Source organism: Portunus trituberculatus, chromosome 5, assembly GCF_017591435.1.
Source record: "Portunus trituberculatus isolate SZX2019 chromosome 5, ASM1759143v1, whole genome shotgun sequence".
In the NCBI taxonomy this organism is placed as follows: domain Eukaryota; kingdom Metazoa; phylum Arthropoda; class Malacostraca; order Decapoda; family Portunidae; genus Portunus; species Portunus trituberculatus.
In genome coordinates, this window is record NC_059259.1 from 8,262,787 (window position 1) to 8,284,795 (window position 22,009).

General features: G+C 39.3%; 1 protein-coding gene across 1 annotated transcript in view; it reads right to left on the bottom strand.

Annotated features, from left to right (window-relative positions):
• LOC123515156 (uncharacterized protein C05D11.1-like) overlaps positions 1–22,009 on the bottom strand; it is a 43,648-nt gene that overhangs the window by 18,121 nt on the left and 3,518 nt on the right. The window contains exons 2-6 of the mRNA XM_045273642.1: positions 11,543–11,678; positions 8,682–8,882; positions 2,472–2,612; positions 1,920–2,020; positions 1,268–1,477 (exon numbers count right to left, since the gene is read on the bottom strand). Coding sequence (XP_045129577.1) covers positions 1,268–1,477; positions 1,920–2,020; positions 2,472–2,612; positions 8,682–8,882; positions 11,543–11,585 — 696 coding nt within the window. The 5' untranslated portion in view covers positions 11,586–11,678. The remainder of the gene's footprint in view (positions 1–1,267; positions 1,478–1,919; positions 2,021–2,471; positions 2,613–8,681; positions 8,883–11,542; positions 11,679–22,009) is intronic.

The following is a 22,009-nucleotide window of genomic DNA, read 5'->3' on the forward strand; positions in this document are numbered from 1 at the left end:
TGAACAGGGGCTACACGTGAAAGGAGACACACCCAAATATCTCCACCCTGCCGGGGAATCGAACCCCAGTCCTCTGGCTTGTGAAGCCAGCGCTCTAACCACTGAGCTACGGGGCATGTGTGTGTGTGTGTGTGTGTGTGTGTGTGTGTGTGTGTGTGTGTGTGTGTGTGTGTGTGTGTGTGTGTGTGTGTGTGTGTGGGGGTGGGCGGATGTGGTGGGGTGCATGTGTAGCTGTGCATGAAGAAAGAAAAAAAAATCCAACTTAACATTAAGAAAAAGAAAGAAAAATAGATTTACTTAACCTAACCTAACCTAACCCACACACCCTTTTAGCTTCTCATCAGTAGTACTTTCCTTCAGATTCTACATAAACAAAAAGAAAAATTGAAAAGAAAAGAAAAAAATAACCTTACCAAAAGAAAACCTTAACCTTAACCTAACTTAATGTAACCTAACCTAACCTAACTGACATATCCCCATACCTACTCATTGGTGGGACTATTTCTTTCTCTCAAATTCTAGATAAACAAAAAGAAAAATGAAAAGAAAAAATAATTACCTAATGTAACAGAAACCCAAGCCTAACCTAACCTGACCTAACTCACACACCTCATATCTTTTCATTAGTGGTGCTTTCCCTCACAGAAAAAAAGAAAAAGAAAGAAGAGAAAGAAAAGAGGTAAAAAAAAAAAAATTAACGTTAACTTCACCAACACCCCATACCTTCTCATTAGTGGTGCTTTCCCTCAGAGAAAGAAAGAAAAAATAGAACGAGAAAAGAAAGAGAAATAGAAAGAGAAGAGGAGGGAAAAAGGTAAATTAGAGAAAAAAAAAACCTTAACCTAACCTAACCAAGACAACACCCATACCTTCTCATTAATGGTGCTTTCCCTCAAAGAAAGAAAGAAAAAAATAGAAAGAGAAGAGAAAAAAAAATAGAAAGAGGAGAAAGAAAAAAGGTAAATTAGAGAAAAAAAAAAAAACTTTAACCTAACCTAACCTAATCTAACCAAGACAACACCCTCTTCTCATTTGTGGTGCTTTCCCTCAAAGAAAAAAAAAAAAAAATGAAAGAGAAAAGAAAGAAAAAAGGATAAAATAGAGAAAAAAAACTTAATCTAATCTAACCTAACCAACACCCCACACCTTCTCATTATTGGTACTTTCCTTCAGAGAAAAAAAGAAAAAGAAAAAAAAAGAAAAAAAAAAAAAAAAAAAAAAAAAAAAAATGTACCTAACCTAACCTAACCTAACCAACACCCCATACCTTCTCATTAGAGGTACTTTCCCTCAGGTTCTTCATAATGCCGCCAGTCTCCGAGCGGTAGCCACTGCCTTCAGGATACATGGCACGCAGGAGAGCTCTCAGTGTTCTATCTCCGTCAGTGTTCTCTCGCCCCTGCATCTCCGAGTACACCACCCCTGCATCCTCCCCCTCCCCAGTGATGTGGTAGACCTCTGTGGTAAAGGCGGAATCCTATTGGAGGGGCGGAAAGGGGTGATTTGGTGAGAAATGTGGATTATAGTCAGGTTTACTTAATTTTAGCTCAAACTATTTTATATTCACTTTTCTGTTTAACTAAGGGACATGAGAGAGAGAGAGAGAGAGAGAGAGAGAGAGAGAGAGAGAGAGAGAGAGAGAGAGAGAGAGAGAGAGAGAGAGAGAGAGAGAGATGAGTAAGAGATAATGCTGGTATATCAAAGATTGACTTAGAGCAAATAAAAAAGAGAAAAAGAAAGATAAAGCAAGATAAAGACATCAAAATAGGAGAGAGAGAGAGAGAGAGAGAGAGAGAGAGAGAGAGAGAGAGAGAGAGAGAGAGAGAGAGAGAGAGAGAGAGAGAGAAAAGAAAAACAATTATAGTAACCAAGAATTAAAGATAACTACTACTACTACTACTACTACTACTACTACTCACAGTGAGGGTAGGGTACAGCAGGTGGTCTAGGTAGATAGGCAGCAGGTTGAGGAAGCCTTCACTGCCTGCTGTTTGAACTGTATAGGCTGTGTGGTCCGTATCTGTAGGAGAAGGAGGAGGAATATATTAATGTTTTAAATTGGAAGGAGGAGGAAGAGGAGATAGATAGATAGATAGATAGATAGATAGATAGATAGATAGATAGATAGATAGATAGATAGACAGGTAGATAGAGAGATAGAGATAGACAGAAAGGAGGAGAAAAGATGAAGGAGAAAGAAAAGGGAGAGAAAAGGATAAAGAAAATAAAAAGACAAAGAATACAAAATAACAATAAAATATTAAGAAAATAAAGAAAACAAAAATAAATAATAAAAGAAAATAAAAAAATATAAAACTTTCATAATATATATAACCAAACTAACTCTCTCTCTCTCTCTCTCTCTCTCTCTCAAACACCACAATAAACTTGAAAAAAAAGAAAGCAAAAACTCAATAAGAAAAAATGAAAAATAAAACATAACTAAACCAAACATTCTCTCTCTCTCTCACCGGTCCACGCATTGGTTCCTGAGGCAAGACAGCGGTTGGCTAAGAGGTCCAGAATTCCTTTGTACGGATATTCTTCGCTGCCCAGGAAGATTAAATGCTCTAGGGTGTGTGGGAGGCCATCATCATCATGGGCCTCTGTCGCTGTGGGGAGAAAAATAGATGTAGATAGGTAGATGAAGTAGATAGATAGATAGGTAGGTTAGATAGGAAAATTAACTAGTTTGTGTTGGAAAGGAGTTAATATGTGGTTCTGTTGAGTTTTTCTGCATTTTAAGCATGGTAGATTGATATTTTTGGTGTAGAAGGGTAGATGTAGATGGGATTGATAGGTAGATAGGTAGATTAACAAGTTTGTGTTGGAAAAATGGGTTAATATATGATTTTGTTAAGTTTTTCTGGGTTTTGAGTATGGTAGATTGAATTTTTGGTGTAGAAGAGTAGATGTTGAAAGGTAGATGAGGTAGATAGGTAGATTAATAGGTGTTGGTGTTGATAAATAGCTTAATATGTGGTTTACTGAGTTTTTCTGAGTTATAGGTATGCTAGAATACTCGTTTGGGGTAAAATGGGTAGATGGGGGTAGATGTAGATGGGTAAATAGGTAAATTAATAGGTGTTTATATTAGATATAAAGGCTAATTGATGATTTTATTAATTTTAACAGCTTTTTTACTAATGAGTGTGTTAAAATATGGTTGTCTGTCTGGCGGCAGAGAGAGAGAGAGAGAGAGAGAGAGAGAGAGAGGATAAGCAAACTCACCCTTCCAAAAAATAGCACATAAAAAAGGAAAGGAAGTGTATATGAGGCGTGAAGGTATGCAGGCAAAATATATATGGATGAACAAACCGGAGGAAAAATAGACAGGCGCGGCACCTCCACCCTCCCATAAATAAGAGTGGAAAAGAAGGAACATTTGGATTTGTCAGCCATTGCGTGATAAAACGAGAAAAAAAGTGATATGTGTGAAATTAGACAGGCAGACATCAAATAAATAAATATATACACAAACAAGCAAATACATGGATAACGAAGTAGAAGTAAATACACGGTTACGTAAATGAATAAATGGCGAAGTAAATGAATTAATAAATAGATGAATATATAAAATAAATATTACCCTGTAATAACGTTGAAATTGGCGGTTTCAAGTTCTGAAAGTGTTATATTTCAGAATATTTTATCGAATATTAATGGACACCTGGCGCCTTCGAAACACTTAAAATTACAACTATAAAATATTCTTTACATAAATTTATGTTGAAATTGATCTAAAAAATGTGGAATACTAAATAACACATCGCAGAATAGCTCTTTCACTTGGCAAAACTGCCTGTCGCCTGACATTTTCCCGCTAAAACATCGCAGGCCTACCGTCAGTCTGCCGGGACGATTTTATTCCCGTGTGTTTCGCCACTCTGCAGTCAACTCATTCAATGGCGACCAGGAATTGTTCAGCGGTAAATTTGGATTTGTGTTTGTGTGAGTGACTGAGTTTTTCCCCTTCCCTGAGTGTTTGGAAGACGTGTTCACCTCACCTGTCCACCTGTCACATGAAGGTAAGTGTGATCGAAACCTGTTTGTGCTGGAGAGAGATGTGGGGGGGGGGCGAGTTCATTTATTTCCTTGGCATCAACGGACCTACGCCATGAAAATTTATAGGACAAACAAGCGCTGAATCCAAAGTGGGTGTTTGGAGCACTTTAAAGGGAAAGAGAGTGGTTGGTAGGTACTCGGCGCGTATGAGGTAGTCCTTGGCCAAGAGTACGGATACAAATCCTCTTGGCGAGGATTTGTTGAAATACTCGAGACGGGGAGTTCGAACTTGGAAGGTGTAGCACAACTACACACCTTGTTAATGATGCACGGGCTCGTAAAACTGCTCTCAGTATCCATACAAGATTTCTTGGTGGCATACGCAGTCATAAGACAGGAAATGGATACTAGGGCAGGAAGTCGCACCAAACAAATAACTCAGAATGAGAGGACTAATGTTGCTGATTTTTCTCATTGAAGAAAGGGGTAAATCTTACCAACAGCACCTCCTTAAGTATTTTTAAATGCCCCCATTCCTCATCAGCAAGGTTGGAGGCACTTAGTTTTTTTTGGGGAGACAAATTTAGCAAAATTTGTCACCAAAAAAGTCTACAGAACCCCTTAACCTAAACATATAGCTAGGTGGGGGGTGCTGCCCCCTGTCAGACCTCCCCTTGACAAACTGGGGGACTGTATCCCCCCAGATCCCCCCCTAGGATCATTACCCTAACCTAACCTAACCTGTGCCCCCCAACCCCCTTAGACTTAATTAACTCTAACCTAAATGTCTTCTAGCAGGGGGAGCTATGCTCTCCCAGACCTCTCCAAGGACACCCAACATCATGTTGTACTATGTCACATTGGCCGCATACTCACCAACATCCGAACACATGCATAACTATCTTTGCTAACGAGTTGGGTGACAAGCTTCGTCATTGTAGACTTAGTTTTTGGGAGGCACCTACCAAACTTTGAGAGCCTGTGTAGGAGACACTAACTAAGGCCAGCTGTTAAATAAAACAACAAAAAATGTGTTGAGCATAAACTACTTCATCACTAAATGTCAGTATTTTACTGCCTTGTTAGGAGGTGCTATTGGTAAAATTATCCAAGAAAGGAAGCCTGTTTTATTTGATAAAAGCCAAGATATCTGTCTGGTCTAGAAGAAGAAGGAAGCCTGGCAGGAAGTGGCCAACCACTTCAATGCATCAGCATATGGACCTCCCAGATTCGTGCAATAGCTGAAGAAATAATGGGAGCATTCTAAGGGAAAGTAAGTATTTCATATTGTATTTTATTCTTTTTTCTACTGTAAATACCTATAAAAACAGTTTCAATGGTGGCCAAAAATAGTATTTTTTTCCTACTGGCACATTTCAATGTGGTAAGGAGGAATTTGCTAGTATTTTTCCCTGTTATTTGATATGTTCAACTGCCAAATATGCATTTCAAATGGCAAAAATATTTTTCCTTTATATTTCCAATTCAAAAGTATCCCTTTTTCATTGATTATGTTTTAGGATGGGTTAAGTTACATTAGACTAACCTAACCCAACCAACTTAACATAACCTAGAAAGTAATTGAATCCACAAGTACCTAGGTTAGGTTAGGGTAGGATAGCCTAGCTACTTCTTAGATAGAGATATTTTTAGGTTAGATTAAGTTTGGTTAGGTTAACCAAATCTAATAACCTAAATATTAATTTAATCATGAAAGGATCTCCAGTATGCAATTTTGTTTGTGTTGAAAGAACTCACATGTATTTTCTCTTTTTAATATCTTCAGACTAATATTTTTTGGGCAGTAGATGAACCTTTCTTGTTTTTGTTTTGGCTTTTTGTTTACATTCTTCTTATCACTTATCATTTTCCAGGCAATAGATGAACATGTTTATTTTTTCACATGCTTCTTATCACCTAACATTTACCACTTGATTATCCTTTTCAGAGCCAAAAAAAAAAAAAAAAGAAAACAAGAATGCTGTCCAAATTTGGGAAAGGATGAGAATGGGTGGTGGACCACCATCCAAACCTGTAGATGACCCTGAGCAAGCAAAAATTCTCAGCTTAGTTGGAGATGAACTCATTGACATGGGAAGTAAACTGGGAAGTGAATCAGCCTAAGGTAAGTGCTACTTTGAATTTGAAAGAGAAAGTTAATAAATAATGCCAAAAATATTGTGAGCATTAAATTTTCTTCCTCCATTTATTTGATTTTGTTTTGTTATTTTTATACATTTGTGTTATGCATCTGCCAGCACCAATGTGACTGTAAAAACCCATGATTATTGACTCCCCCCTGTAAACCCCACTTGCAGCCACGTTTGTGCTGCAAACTGAAGTACAACTGGGGTCTGGGGTCAGTGGCAGGGTAGGTGAGGTGGGGGCCGCTGTGGGTGTTGCTCCGGGTTGGGAGGGGGGCAGAATAGATAACATTTCAGAACAAAGCCCACACAGAGTGTTACATACACTGGGGAGGCAGGGCAGGACAAGGCAGGGCAATGTGGCCAGGCGCACACTGCCGTGCCGCATCACCATGTCCCACCCACAGGAAACACACCACCTTTCACTTCTTTTGACAAACAACATCCCATCAATTTTATGACCATTGTAATGACTAATTTTGTAACATAATGATTTTCTCATGTTATATATCTGATACAATATATATATATATATATATATATATATATATATATATATATATATATATATATATATATATATATATATATATATACCTCCCACATTTTAAGCTTTCACCTGTGTTGCTAATGAACTTATGAAGTGCCAATGATGTTTTCATTTAGCTTATGACTTACCATTTGTTTTCATCTAGCAATATGGTTTGGACTAGTGAACATCGTGCTTTTGCTGTAAAAACATTTTTGAAGAATGGTGAATCTGTAATTGCGACACAGAGAGGTTTTTGAGCTCATTACATGTTAGTCAGAATGATACTGTTCCCGATAGAAAATCAATACTGCTATGGGTTGCAAATTCAAGTGCCACAGGTTCAGCACTTAAAAGACCACAAAGTGTTTGAACTCTGGACAATGTTCCAGCTATGAGACTTTCTGTTACTCAGTCTCCTACACATTCAGCTCGCAAACATGCTCCTGCCTTGGGATTGTCTGATTGAATGAGTGCCTGTATGGTGTGCAGTTTCAAAATCAGGTGTATGAGTTCCTTATTTTTTTTGAGGAGAGAAACCTCTCAGTTAGTTACATCTGGCTGATATGTGGAGATGCTGCAGATATTTCTGGAACCAAAAGTAAACGATATTGGCAATCTGAATGTGTAGTTTCTGCATGATGGAGCCACCTCACACACAGCAAGATCAATGGAAGCTCTGAGAGAAATGTTTCCAGGACATTTGGTTTCCTTACACAGTGACATTCAATAGCTAGCATGCTCACCCGATCCTAACCCCTGTAATTTTTTTTCTCTGGGGTTACTTGAAAGCTGAGATCTACAAACATTAACCGGGTAGAGTTGAAAAATTAAAGGATGCTATTCGTCTAAAGATTGCAGAAATACTGCCTGAAATAATTCTTCAAGTTATGGAAAACTTCAGAATTTGTCTCTGACAGTGTACAGCGAATAGAGGTCCCCATTTAGAGGATGTAATTTTTAAAAACAAATGAACAAAAACTGTTTTTTTTAAACAGTAAAATAAATTTTACATAATTGTTTCTTCTTTTTGTCAACCTTTAAATTGTGAAAAATGTCGGAGGTATTTCTGTTGCACCCTGTGTGTGTGTGTATATATATATATATATATATATATATATATATATATATATATATATATATATATATATGGTGTAAGACACCATGAAGGGAACAACAGCTACCGATGGCTCTGGTGGTGGTGTCATTCCTGAGATCTGTAGCTTGGCCAACCCATGGGGACCAGACTAAATTAACCTAACCTAACCTAACCTCTCTACATGACTGGGTCTAAGGATTATTTTTTTTATCTATTTTATTTATTTATTTTATTGATGATGTGCTTATATCAGTTGAATACACATCTTACTTGTGTAATCATTTACACCTTATCAATTATAATTAGATATACTTTTCTCTGTCCATTCATCCCTGGCAAGACTGGTAACACATATCTCAGTGGCTACTCTGTGCCTACCATGGTTTGCTGCTCTCATTCTACCCTCAGCTTGCTACACTTTTCACTCCACCTCCCCCTACAATGCCTTCTCTCCCTGCTGGTGTGTGTGTGTGTGTGCCTTAATAAAGTTGAGACCTTTTTTGTTTTTCCTATTCCTACAGCCATATATTATTAGACTAGGTTCATTTTATCAGTTTTTTGGGATTTCTTTAGGAATGTTATAAATAATTTAGGGATTCCAGTAATCATTAGCAGTCTATTATTAGGTTGGGTTGTTATATTGGATTCTACAGTTTTCGGATGTCTTTTTTTTACCAATTTAAGCAAAAATAGGGTGTTACAATTTTTTTGGAGTTGGAAAATCATAACAATAATACTAAAAACACAAATAAAGACCAATACACAACAAAAAACTGATTTAAGTGAAAAAAACAAACAAACCAAACAACACGCATAAAAACATAAATAAATAAAACAAAACACCCATAAACCACACACAAACATTCACAACTAAATCAAAATAAACAAACTCCCTTCATCTTACCTAAAGTGAAGTAACCATTAACAAGCGGGCCCTCCACTCTTGCCAACACGATATGTAGACCCGTCCTCTTGCTCCTGTACTTGGCCACCGGGATGGAGCCACTCGCCAGGTACTCACAGATAAACTCGTAATTATCTCCCAGGTTAGTGGTGTTCCCTTGGCGGTGGTGGTGATGGTGGTGGTTGTTGGGTGCCGCCATCACTATAGGAGAGGACAGATGTGATGGTGGTGGTGGTGGTTTGTTTTGGTTTTGTGTGCGTGTGTGTGGGGGTGGGAGAGAGAAAGAGAATGAAGAGTTTAGAGGAGGGACTGAAGTGTTTTGCTGAGAGAGAGAGAGAGAGAGAGAGAGAGAGCGCTTTCCCTACCTGACAACAAGAGTAGGGAAGAAAAAGAAGATATATTTATAGGAGAGAGAGAGAGAGAGAGAGAGAGAGAGAGAGAAGTGCGTATCTTTCTTTACTTAACAACAATCAGTCGTGCAAACAATTCATGGATAATGCAAGAGGTAAGAGGCAGTCAAACATTCATTGCGCCACCTGCCACCCATGGAACCATCAGCAAGATAAAAACAGTATTGCCATGTATAATGCAAAGGTTGTGGCTGAGATTCTCCTCGTGGCATTGGAAGCTTATACAGCCTTCTATAACTCTAACCGGATTCACTTGTTATTGTTTTTGTTGTTGTTGTTGGTGGTGGTGTATTTGTTGTTTTTCTTTTTTTCTTTTGTTTTTGTAGATGTTTTTGTTTTTGTTGTTTTTGATGGTATGTTTTATTGTTGATGTTATTATTATTGTTGTTATTGTTGTTGATGTTTTTTCTCTTTTGTTGTTTTGCTTTTGTTTTATTTGGTTGATTTGTTTGTGCCTCGTTTTTGTGTGTTTGTTTTTTTGCTTTTATTATAATATTTTCTTTTTTTATTCATCGAGTTATTTTTTACCTGTCTTTATTTTTTTGTTTGTTTATTTTTTTTTTTGGGTCTTTATATTACGCATTGCAGTAATTATACCTTGCTTAATCTAGATATCTATTCTCCTTTATATAAACATTTCTTCTCTTTCTCAAACTTCTCTTCTCATTTCCCCACCAATATTCACATCACAAACTCTCAATCTCTTCAGCACCATGACATATTTTCATATTCATTTTGCTTATTACTGTATTTTATGCTTTTTGTTTCCTTTTATTTAGTTTTTCTACTTTATCGTCAAGCACGTCACTCGGTTCCCTTCTCTATTATTTTGTTCCCTATTAATCTTTTACTATCATATATCACATTTCTCATCTTGATCCTCTTCAGCACGAAGACATGTTTCGATATTCATTCTGGTTACTATTTTGATGATTTCATACAGATTCAGAAATGTGTTGGGATTAGAATAGTGAAGATTCTGGTCATTAATCTTCAAACCTCCATAGACCCTTCTTAATGTAAATAAAACTCTAATCACGCCCATAAATCAAGGTAAAAATGTGTCTCAGTATTGAAGAGGTTATACATGTATTATTCCTTATTCTTCCTTATATAAACATCTTTTCTCCTCTCTTTCGTAATCCTAGCTGTCTCCTTCCCTTCCTTCACAAAAATTCACAGCACATCAGACTTATTTATATCCCTCAATCTCTTCCCTTTCCCAAACCTCTTTCTTCCACAAACATTCACAACACAACCTCTTATACATCTATTCTTCCTTATATAAAAATCTCTTCTCTTTCTTAATTCTGTGTCTTTCCCCTTTCTTCTCAAACATTCACAGCACATCAAACTTATTTATTCCCTTCTATCTCTTCCCCTATCTATTCCTTCCTTATATAGGTTAAACATTATACTTAAACCTAGCTGTCATTTTCCCCTTCGCCAAACATTCACAGCACAAACTATACATCTAATTCTTAAACATAACTTTTTTACATTCCTTCTAAATCCTCTCTCCCTGCCAGTCTCTCCCTTTCTCCCCTTCCTTCCTTCCACCTTTCGCCTCCCTCATGGCAGGTCGTGGGGCAACAGAGCGTAGGGCAGAGGTGGTTACGAAACCCTATATCGTAGTGTGGCGCTGGGCTGGCTCTTGAGATGGTGTAAAAAGGAAAGCTACGTTCTCAAGGTCATTTTCAGACTCTGTAGATGAGTGACCAAAAGGAGGCATGCTGTGGCCCCTGTAGTTTTATTTTGGGCTCTACTCTTGTGTTGATTAAGGATTTGTTTTCTTTGCAGGTGGTGAAATGAAAAGTGAAGGCTAAAGGTGTATCGTTTTTATTGAGTTTTCATTTCTTCTTGTGTGTGTGTGTGTGTGTGTGTGTGTGTGTGTGTGTGTGTGTGTGTGTGTGTGTGTGTGTGTGTGTGTGTGTGTGTGCGTGTGTGTGTGTGTGTGTTTGTGAATTTGGTGTGTGTTGATGTATATATATTATGTGGTGTAGTGAAAGGGAAGGTATTCTGTGACCGCTGCTGTTTGAGTTTTACTTTGTAGTTAATAAGAAAGATGTATAATGAAGAAATATGTAAGAAAAACAGGAAAATAACCCAAATAATAACAGAAAGTAAAAAAAAAAAAAAAAATCTTATCAAGAAAAATAACAAGAGCATCAAAATAAAACAGAAACAACACAACACCACCACATAATGAAGAAATACATAAAAAAAAAATGGAAACTAAATGCAAAATGAAGATAATTCAAATAACTGTAGAAAGTGAACAAAAAACAACAAAAAAACATGCAAAAAAAAAAAAAAGAAACCTTATAACAACAATAATAACAAGAACACCCAAATGAAACAGAAACAACACAACAACGGCACAAGGTAAACTACAAACACTACACCACCACCAACAGCAAAAAAAAAAAAAAAAAAAAACGCCCGGCTCACCAGAGAGGGCAGCTAGTAGAGGCAGCAGACGGCGGTAGGTCATGGTGATTTGGGTTTGTTTGGTTGAGGTTATTCAAGGTCACTCGCTCGTTTCTCTCCTCTTCTCCTTTCCTCCCAGACTTGTCTTCTCTCTTCTCTGTAGATGGAGAGAGAGAGAGTGTTAGTTATAAGGGTAATTAACTTGCTGTAGTGTACGATTAAAGGTGCAAAAAGTAAGAAATGAGAAAAAAAAAGAAACTAGTAATGAAAAGTATAAGAAGCGATGTAATGAAAGGTACTGAAGTGTGGTAATGTTTTCTTTTTTTATGTGAAAGGGTAAAGGTGGCGAAGAGCAACATAAAATAAATATGAAAAAAAAGTCCCACTAAGATGGCAGTCCACGTGCAGGTTAGAGTGGGATGGTGAGCTGAGGGTGTTTGAGTCAAGCAAAGATGGTGGAAATGAGAGCACGAGGGTATTTTAATGAAGAAATGGTGAAAAGAAAACATTAATGAAAAGAAGGTGGATGATAAAATAAAGAATATAAAAGAAAGATACACGAGGGAAAGATGGTGAAGTGAATGTTGATAAGAGTTCGGTGGTATTTTAATGAAGAAATAGTAAAAAAAAAAGATGAAAAATGAATGAAAAGAAGAGATGATAGAAAGAAGATTATAAAAGAAAGATGAGGATAGGGTGTATATGAATGAATGAATAGTGAAAGAAAAGACAAAAAGATGAATTAAATAGTGAAAATGAATAAAAAGAAGAGGGATGATGAAAGAAAGATGAGAATAGTGAAAGATTGGACAAACAAATGAATTAAAATCATGATGAAATAAACAAAATGAAAAGTGATCCAGAAGAAAAAAAATGTTGATAAGGAAAGTACATCAATTAAAAAGTAATATGAAAAGAGTTAGAAAATACACAAATAGAAAAATATGTAAATAAAATCATAGGAAACAATAAAAAGAACAGTAGATGAATGAATGACCGAGAAAATAAAAAGAAAAGAAAAGCTGGAATTGAAAAAGAAGTAGAAAAACAGGAATGGGTGATAAATTAGTAAATAAGATAATAACGACAATGATAAAGAGAAGGAAGAACATAAAGGAGGAGGAGAAGGAGTAAGAGGAGGAAGAGGAAGAGAAATATAACCTCTTGAAACTATACCTATTTCAGCGAGGCAAAAGGAGGAGGAGTAGGAAGGAGAGAAGGGCCATCACCACTACCATCATCATCATCAGTAATATGGCGGCCTTCTGGTGGTTCCTGGCAGCTAAACTTAACTTCTAAGGGCAACTCAAGTGGTTCCTCTTAGAGAGAGAGAGAGAGAGAGAGAGAGAGAGAGAGAGAGAGAGAGAGAGTTTTGAAAGAGGATAATGAATACGAGGAAATGATAAAGAAGAAAGGAATATGTTAAGGAGATGAATAATGAATGATGGTGGTGATGATGATGATGATGATGGTGATAATGGTGGTGGTGCTGATGGTGATGGTGATGATTGTGTTTAAATAGTGGTTGATATATAAAGGAAAATGTGTGAATAGTGAATGGATGAAGAAATGATGATGATGATGATAATTGTGTTAGTGATGATGATGATGATAGTAATGCAAGTAATGGTGATATGGAGAAGAAACAAATGATAAGTGAATCTCTCTCTCTCTCTCTCTCTCTCTCTCTCTCTCTCTCTCTCTCTCTCTCTCTCTCTCTCTCTCTCTCTCTCTCTCTCTCTCTCTGTTTAACATTAAGATCCCAAAACAACAACAAATTATCTTTCACAAATAACGAAGCATTTCCTTATAAAATTGCAAAAGGAGGAAGAACTGGAGAAGGAAGAAGAGGAGGAGGAAGATTAGCTTGCGTTGCGCGTTTTTCGTTTCCGTACTTCAATTGTTTATTTTGTTGCGCGAATATGGAATAAATTTGACCTTAGTATGAGGAAGGGGAGGTCAGGCTAACTCTTAATGTGGCCTATTTAGTGAGTGTGTGAGAGAGAGAGAGAGAGAGAGAGAGAGAGAGAGAGAGAGAGAGAGAGAGAGAACCGCTCTCTCTCTCTCTCTCTCTCTCTCTCTCTTTACACAACCTGGTTTTATTATCCATCTAAATTATTCCTAAAGTGACTCTCAACACCCCACTAAACCAAGATTGTGTTACCTGTCTGTATTTCCCTGTCTGTCTGTCTGTTTGTCTACTTGTCTATCTTTCTACCTTTTCTTACCTGTATTTATCTTCCTATCTTGTCTTTTTTCCTGTTTATCTGTCTGTTTTTGTTTCTACCTGTTTTTCCTACCTGTCTTTACCTGTCTGTCTGTCTTTGTCTATCTACGTGTCTTTTCTCACTTATGTTTACCTTTCTGTCTTTTTTTTCTCGTCTCTACTTGTCTATCAGTCTACCAGCTTTTTCTATCCTGTATCTACCTGTCTGTCTTTCTGCCTGTCTGTCTGTCTGTTTGTTTGTTTGTCTACCTGCCTTTTCTAATCTTATCAACCTTTGTCTTTTTATTCATGTCTCTCCACTTGTCTGTCTATCTATCAATCTACCTGCTTTTTTCAACCACCTGTATCTACGTGTCTATCTTTCTTTCTTTCTGTTTGTCTACCTACCTTTTCTAATCTGTATCTACTTGTTTGTCTGTCTGTCTGTCTGTGTTTCTCTCCACCTGTCCGTCTATCTTTCAATCTACCTGCTTTTTTAACCTGTATCTACTTGTCTGCCATTTTATTCCCTCTATTTCTGTCTGTCTGATCTTGTAAACACCTCATTCTATCTCAAGGTTCTCATCTCCTGGTCTCCGTCCCGTGACGTAATCCCTTCTCATTCTTATTCTTCTCTCTTCTTATTCATGACGATTTGCTATGGAAATTCCCTTTTATTTTACGATTTTGTAGATGGTTAAGAGGAGGAGTGATGGTGGTGGGAATGAAACAGATAGATGGATAGATAAATAGATTGATAGATATAGGATAGGTAAATTAACCGACTTTAACAGCTACAACTTATCACTAAGTCAATCAGTCTATCAGTCAATAACATACACCAAAAGGATCATCATTTTATCCTCCTCCGTCCCTTTCCCTCCCTTTGTCATCTTACTCCCTTTCCCTTTCCCAACCTTGTCATTTCAGCCTCCTTAGCACTTCACTGTGGGGGTTTCCAGAGATGCCTCTCTTTGCTGGCCCTTCCATACCAAGTGATTGTATAACAGAACACAATAGCTCTGGGGACACAATCACGTTCGTATTCTGAAACACTTCTGCGCCGCGTCTCCATTACATTCCAGACGCTTTCCTTGAAGTGACACTGGTCTTTAAGGGTGTTTTTGTACTTCAAGTGGCGGATTAGTAAGATTTGTGGATTAATAACAGGATAGCTAGTCTGTTCGTCCCTCTGCCCTTTGAATATTGTCGTGGTTATGGGGCTAGTGTTTTTTTTCAAGGATGTTTTTGCGGTTCTAGTAACAGATTGGTAAGATTTCTACATAAATAACAGGATAAACAGTCTTGAGGACCGTGGTAATGGTCTCTGTGGCCTTTGAAATTAGTGGATGCAGTCTTTGAAGAGTCACTGGCTTGACACAGAGACACTCCAGTAGTATCCTTGCTTCCATCTCCACATGTCAGCCATTAGTGTCTGTGTGTGTGTGTGTCCCTCATTATTAGAGGAGTTCAGGGTCCAGACGTGACGGCGGTTTAAATCTTGTCCTGTTCCTGCTTGTAGAAGCACGGACAGTGTCACTCCCCATGGTGACTGAATTCCAGCGCCGTGGGGCAGGGCAGCCATCATCATGATTCAGGACGTGGCCACCCTTGTTATGAACGACGCCACCAAGGTGTGCCAAGTTTTCCAAGATGTTGATGTCCTTCCACTAGCAAGCAGCCAAACATCTCGGTGCTGTGCCACAAGGCCTTCACTGCCAAACAAAGGCCTTTCCTCCTCCCATTGCCTCACGCTCTCCCTCCAGCCACTCTGTCACGGCTGGTGCACCGCCCTCACACACAAGACGTCTGGTGGTGATGGTGCCTATCAGACTCTGACCAGCACAACGCTGCCTGCTTAGTGGCACCGCCTTATACAGTTGGTCAGAGTGGTCATCCCCACAAGCCATGCGGCCATTCATATTACCATGTCAGAGACCTGTGCCGCCCTGTCTGCCGGAAGACCTCGCAACGCGACCTTTCTCAATATGCTGCAGTGTTTGCCTGCAGGAAAACATCACGTGAGCAGCGTTCCCAGTGCACTTCTTGGCGTCAGGAAGTTCCCGATCTGAACGCACCACACGCCTGTGTAGAGCCATCGAGGATGCTGGAACTGGAGACAGAAAGATGGCAGGCAGTCACTGCATACACATGAGGTCTTGACAATCCTTCATCCTTTCCTGACCCGTGCTCACACATTGCCATCCCTGTGGACTTGACACGTGGTTCCAGTGATGCCTTGACTGACAACAAGAGGCTGCTGGAAAAGACGTTACCTCTGGAAAGCCGTGCCTTGATGGAGGACACTTCCGCCAGTGCTGGCACGTGTGATTGATCGCCTTGGCAAGTGGTATGGCATTGGCGTGGCAGGGTATAGAAGCGTGAGGTGCCCTAATTAATCTAACCTAACCTGAGAAGATTCAGGCTACGTGACCCCACCACCCTTCTCGTCCCGCCAGTGACGTGTGCAGTGAAGGTGTTTGTGTTTGTGTATTTGTTTACCCAGGGCTTGCGTGATGTGCCTCTCACTAGCTTTCGTAATCACGGATGTAATTGTGTTGCCCCTTACTCTCCTCACACACGCACTCTTACACACACTCACAAACACACACACACACACACACACACACACACACACACACACACACACACACACACACACACACACACACTTTCTATACACTATTTTTAACATTCATATATATCCATTTTGGTATGTACATCAAATACACATTCACTTCTTTTCATACACTATTTTTAGAACAATTAGAGTTTCTGTGTGATTTTAGAATGCACACCTGCACAAAGCTACCAACCATACACTAAAATAGCATTGTTTACATTCTGACGGGGGAGTTTGACATGCATGGATGCACTCAAAATAATCTTACATGCGCTATTTATAAAAGTATGGATTCTGATGCACATGCAGAGATAGATAGACAGATACGCATACAGACTATTCACACTATTCATGGCACTATATTTGAAGGTGAAGCTGAGGGCAAACAGTACACCAGCACTTGTCCTCACCGCACCATTCATTATCATGCTGATTCCCTGACCCCGAGACAGGATAGTGGGACAGTGGTACAGTGAGACATCTTCGGAACACACAGACCACGACATTTATTAGTTTATCTTCCTATTTTCTTTTTTTCTCACCTCGGGACACTGGGTTACCGGGACACAGGGACACTCACTTCGGGACCGAGACACTTCGGGACAAGGTGCGTAGAGATTTAGTCAGCCTTCCCTATTCTGGCAGTCTGACCAGCGTAGTGAATGGGTGTCTGGGTGTAGTGTAGGGAAGCAAGGCGATAGCCACTACACCACGGCTCTTTCCCCTTCAATGGCCACTACACTACGGTTTTCTTTCCCCTTCCAAGTACTGGTAAACTCTGGAACTCCCTACCTGCTTCTGTATTTCCATCTTCCTACGACTTGACATTTGTCACTTTTTTTTTCAGCGGATCCTTTGACCTGCAAGGGGGACTGGCAATTAAGTGGGTATCGTTTTATTTATTCATTTTTTTTTCTTTTTGTTGTTGTTGGCCGTGGCCAGTTTCCCCTCTTACATAAAAAAGAACAAAAACTTAGATGCAAGGAGATAGGATCGTGTATAGGTAAGTTTGAGACATGTGATAAATGTATGGGTGGGGAGGCTTTGTAGGTGTGGTGGGTGTATTTGGTACAGTGGCAATGAGTGTTGCGTGGTGGGTGTGGTGTGATGTTGCAGCTTACCTTGTGTTGTTTTGTTGTATACCTTAAGCAAGCCTAGGCATGTGTTATAGAGGGAGTGTCGGGTGTGGGCGTGGTGGCTGGTAAATCCCTGGTGTTGCTAGTGACAGTGTGGGTAGCCAGAGCACGCTTGAGTTGTGGCGCAGCCAATTGCCGCCTAGTGGCGCCGATGTGGCCTCCAAGCCACATGGCTCGTATTATCAAACACTTCTGTGCTTCACCTCCACTATTTCAGAAGGCTTTATTTAAATTTTCACTTGGTTTTTAAGGTGTTTTTACTGTTCTAGGGGCAGATTGACAAGAAATCTACACTATTAATTGGAGAAACACTCTTGAAAACCCCGCTAATAGTCTCTGTGGCCTTGGAAACTAGTCATGGTGAGAAAGCAAAGCGTTTATAAATACAGATCGTTAACACACCATAGATAAGTGTAAACGTGGTGACGGGAAGCTGGTGGCTGCATGCCGGCCGTCCTGCCTCGACTTCACGGGCCATGCATCCCTGCTTGCCCAGCGCTGCATCACGCTCGCATGTGACTGATTTATTCTGGATCAGGGGTTTGAGGTGAGGTGAGCGTGATGACGGGTATTTTGAGACATCCAAGGGTGTATGTGCCAATCACGGCGTGCACAGCAGGTGAGCGAAGCGCGGTGCTCCTGAGTTTAAAAAAAATAAATTTTTATGTTATGGCCTATAACGCCTATAGGCATATTTGAAGAGTATATGTTGGAAGTGCTGTTCAGCTTCCGCCCATTAGTGGCGCAGACAATTTTATTTATAGTGGTACCCATATCATCATCCAAGCGCATCTTTGGTGTAACCACCTAGAACCTGGGTATCAAGGTGACATGTAGGCAACTTTAAACAACTCGGCAAATGGCATAGTTTCAAAGCAGTATGTTATGTGATTCGAACCTATGCGTGGACGTCTGTCCGATCTCACGCTCACCACCTTATCCACTACGCCACGGCCTCGGGCCGCCCGACGTGTTTACTGTACAATCAGCCGATATGTCAACTCACACAGTAACAATGATAATGATAATAAATAATAAATAAATAGTAATAATAAATATTATTAAAAAAAAGACGGTGGCATTGTCTGTGATGTTATGTTGAGTGGTACATTTCCTGCATTGCTCCTCTTCTCTTTAAAGCAGTGCACAAGTAATGTGGAGCGGTACTAACTCATCGCCAGTGAATAACCTTGATATGTACGCCACACAGCTGGTGAATAACAATGGACAAACAAACCCTGCCGTGCTGGCCGGAGCATATCACCCGCGCTCTTGGTAATCTGTGACCGCCTCCCACCGTCGGGAGCCACCACGAGTTGGCAGTGGAGGGCGTCGGTTACCTGCTCCAGAAAACCATCGATTGCTGTTCACCTACCCTTGTTATTTTCATACATTATCTTTTTTTTATGTAAGAGGGAATGACTGGCAAAGGGCAACAAAAAAATAAAGATAAGGCCCATTCCCTTTACCGATCCAAAAGGGTTAACCAAAAGACGGATAAATGTCTTAAATGTATGGATAAATATCATCATGCCGGCAACAACCAAAAAAAAAATAATAATAATAATTAAAAGAAAAAGATTCACTCAATCGCCATTCCCCTTACAAATACGAAATAGTTAGCCAAAAGACGGATAATTGTCTTGAATTTATGGATAAATGTCACCGTAAACCTAGAGTAGTATGTAGTATAGATCGTTACGTATGTTATGATAATACAGGGCCTGTTCCGCGCATCCCTGGCAGTTTGTTCTGGTTCGCCTTGTTATTGCGTTCTTGTGTTCTACTTGTGATGGAAGAGAGGTGTGTTCAAGTATACTGTAAACGGCCAGCCTATACAGGGATGTCCACCTGTAGGCCTCCACACACACACACACACACACACACACACACACACACACACACACACACACACACACACACACACACACACACAGACAGACATACGGCGCTTTGCATCTTCAAGGTCAACTGTAGAGAAGAGAGAGAGAGAGAGAGAGAGAGAGAGAGAGAGAGAGAGAGAGAGAGAGAGAGAAATTACTATATAAGGATGAGTAGAGAAAATCTTACCTTGAGAGAGAGAGAGAGAGAGAGAGAGAGAGAGAGAGAGAGAGAGAGAGGTCCTTCAGATATCCTCTTCAAGCCTCCTCATCTCAGGTATCTTTCTTCACCATTATCGTTTCTCTGTCTCTCTCTCTCTCTCTCTCTCTCTCTCTCTCTCTCTCTCTCTCTCACCATTCTTTATTATCATTTTCTTCATATCTCCTCATTATCTTTATTTACTCTCTTTCACCATTTTTTATCAATCACCATCACATTCCTTTATCATTCTATCATTATTGTCGTTAGTATGGTGTTAATTTCACTATTCATGGTAGTGGTGGTGGTGATGGTGGTAGTGATGGTGATGGTGGTGGTGGTGGTGATGGCGTAATGGAACGTTAGGTTTATCCGGAAACACACGCACATACACACAAACTCTCTCTCTCTCTCTCTCTCTCTCTCTCTCTCTCTCTCTCTCTCTCTCTCTCTCTCTGTTGGTTTTCCTTGCTCTTTCTTTGTCTTTCATTGTGTTTTGTTTGTATATGTTGCAATCTCTCTCTCTCTCTCTCTCTCTCTCTCTCTCTCTCTCTCTCTCTCTCTCTCTCTCTCTCTCTCTCTCTCTCTCTCTCTCTCTCTCTCACACACCTCTAACGTCACATACGCATTGACACTCACAACACACACACACACACACACACACACACACACACAAGTACAATACATGCAGGTACACAAGGTCATAAAGGGAGGTACTTGAGCTGTTACGCTAGAGGAGGAGGAGGACGAGGAAGAGGAGGAGGAGAACAGGAAGATCTCCAGGTCATTGTGATAGTGCTTTTTCTTTTTTTTCCATTTTTTCCCTTGTTTGTTTACTTGCTTGTCCTCGTTTTTGTTTTTTCATTCTATTATTGCTTATTCTTTTGTTAATTTCCTTATTCTCTTCTTCATTTGACCTAATTTTCTTTTTCCTTTTTATTTCCACTTATTTTTTCCATTCATTATTCATCTCTCTCTCTCTCTCTCTCTCTCTCTCTCTCTCTCTCTCTCTCTCTCTCTCTCTCTCTCTCTCTCTTTTTCTGGTCGTGAAAAATGACAAGTTTGGTACAGGAACCACGCTCACCTGCCTGGAAACCGCCAGGTGCGCGGGCGCGCGCGTGCACACACACACACACACACACACACACACACACACACACACACACACACACACACACACACACACACACACACACACACATTTGTAGGTTCAGCTCCGTGAGTTGTAATTTAAGTGAGTGAGTGTGTAATTGAATGATTAACTATTTATTTATCTATCTATTTGACTATCTATCTAGCTAGCTAACTATCCATCTATCTGTATATGTATCTTAACTACCGTAACTACTTAATTGCCTCACAACTCCTCTGAACTATTCCTCTCAGATTCTTTTCTGAGTTTAACATGTAGTTGAAGTTATTGGGGGTTTCCAATGGTGTCTTCGTGTTTCTAATGGTTTAACAGACTGTCGTGGAATTTATTGGGGTTTACAAGGTTATTTTTGTGTTTCTAATGGTTTAGCAGGCTGTAGTGGAAGTTATTAGGTTTTTAATGGCGTTTTTGTGTTTCTAATGGTTGAACAGGCTGTAGTGGAAGTTATTGTGGTTTTCAAGAGTGTTTCCATGTTTCTTAATGATTTAACAGGCTGTAGTTGAAGTTATTGTTGTATTCAAGGATATTTTTGTGTTTCTAATGGTTTAACAGGCTGTAGTGGTAGTTATTAGGTGTTTTCAAGGGTGTCTTTATGTTTCTAATAATTTAACGGTGTAATTGAAATTATTGGGGTTTTCAAGAATGTTTTTATGTATCTAATGGTTTAACAGGCTGTAGTGGAAGTTATTGGGGTTTTCAAGAGTGTCTTTTGTTTCTAGATTATTTTAACTGATTGTAGTAGAAGTTATTGGGATTTTTAAGGGCGTTTTTATGTGTCTAATAGTTTAACAAGGTGTAGTGGAAGTGTGGTTTTCAAGGGTATTTTCATGGTTCTTGTGGAAGTTATTGGTATATCAAAGGGTGTTTTCAAGTTTCTAGTGGTTCAACAGACTGTAGTGGAAGTTACAGAGGTTTTCAAGGGTGTTTCTTATATTTCTAGTCGGGTTTTTATTTTGTGTGTTTCTAATAGCTTAACAGGCTGTATTGGAAGTCAATTGTGTTTTAAAGGGCGCTTTCTCGTTTTCTTTTTCGCTCCCTGGTCTGGAATAATGAGTTCAAGGTAATAGGATTCCTGGTATGCAAGTTTGTATGGTGTTTTGGTTTCTGGAACGTGCCTGCATGTGTGTGTGTGTGTGTGTGTGTGTGTGTGTGTGTGTGTGTGTGTGTGTATGTTAAGCTTTCTGCTCTTTAGTAACCGTTAGATGTTTTAGTATTTTTTTGTTGTTTGTTGTTTATTGTGTTGTGGTCGATAGAATAAATGAATAATGATAATGATAATGTGGATTGGTGT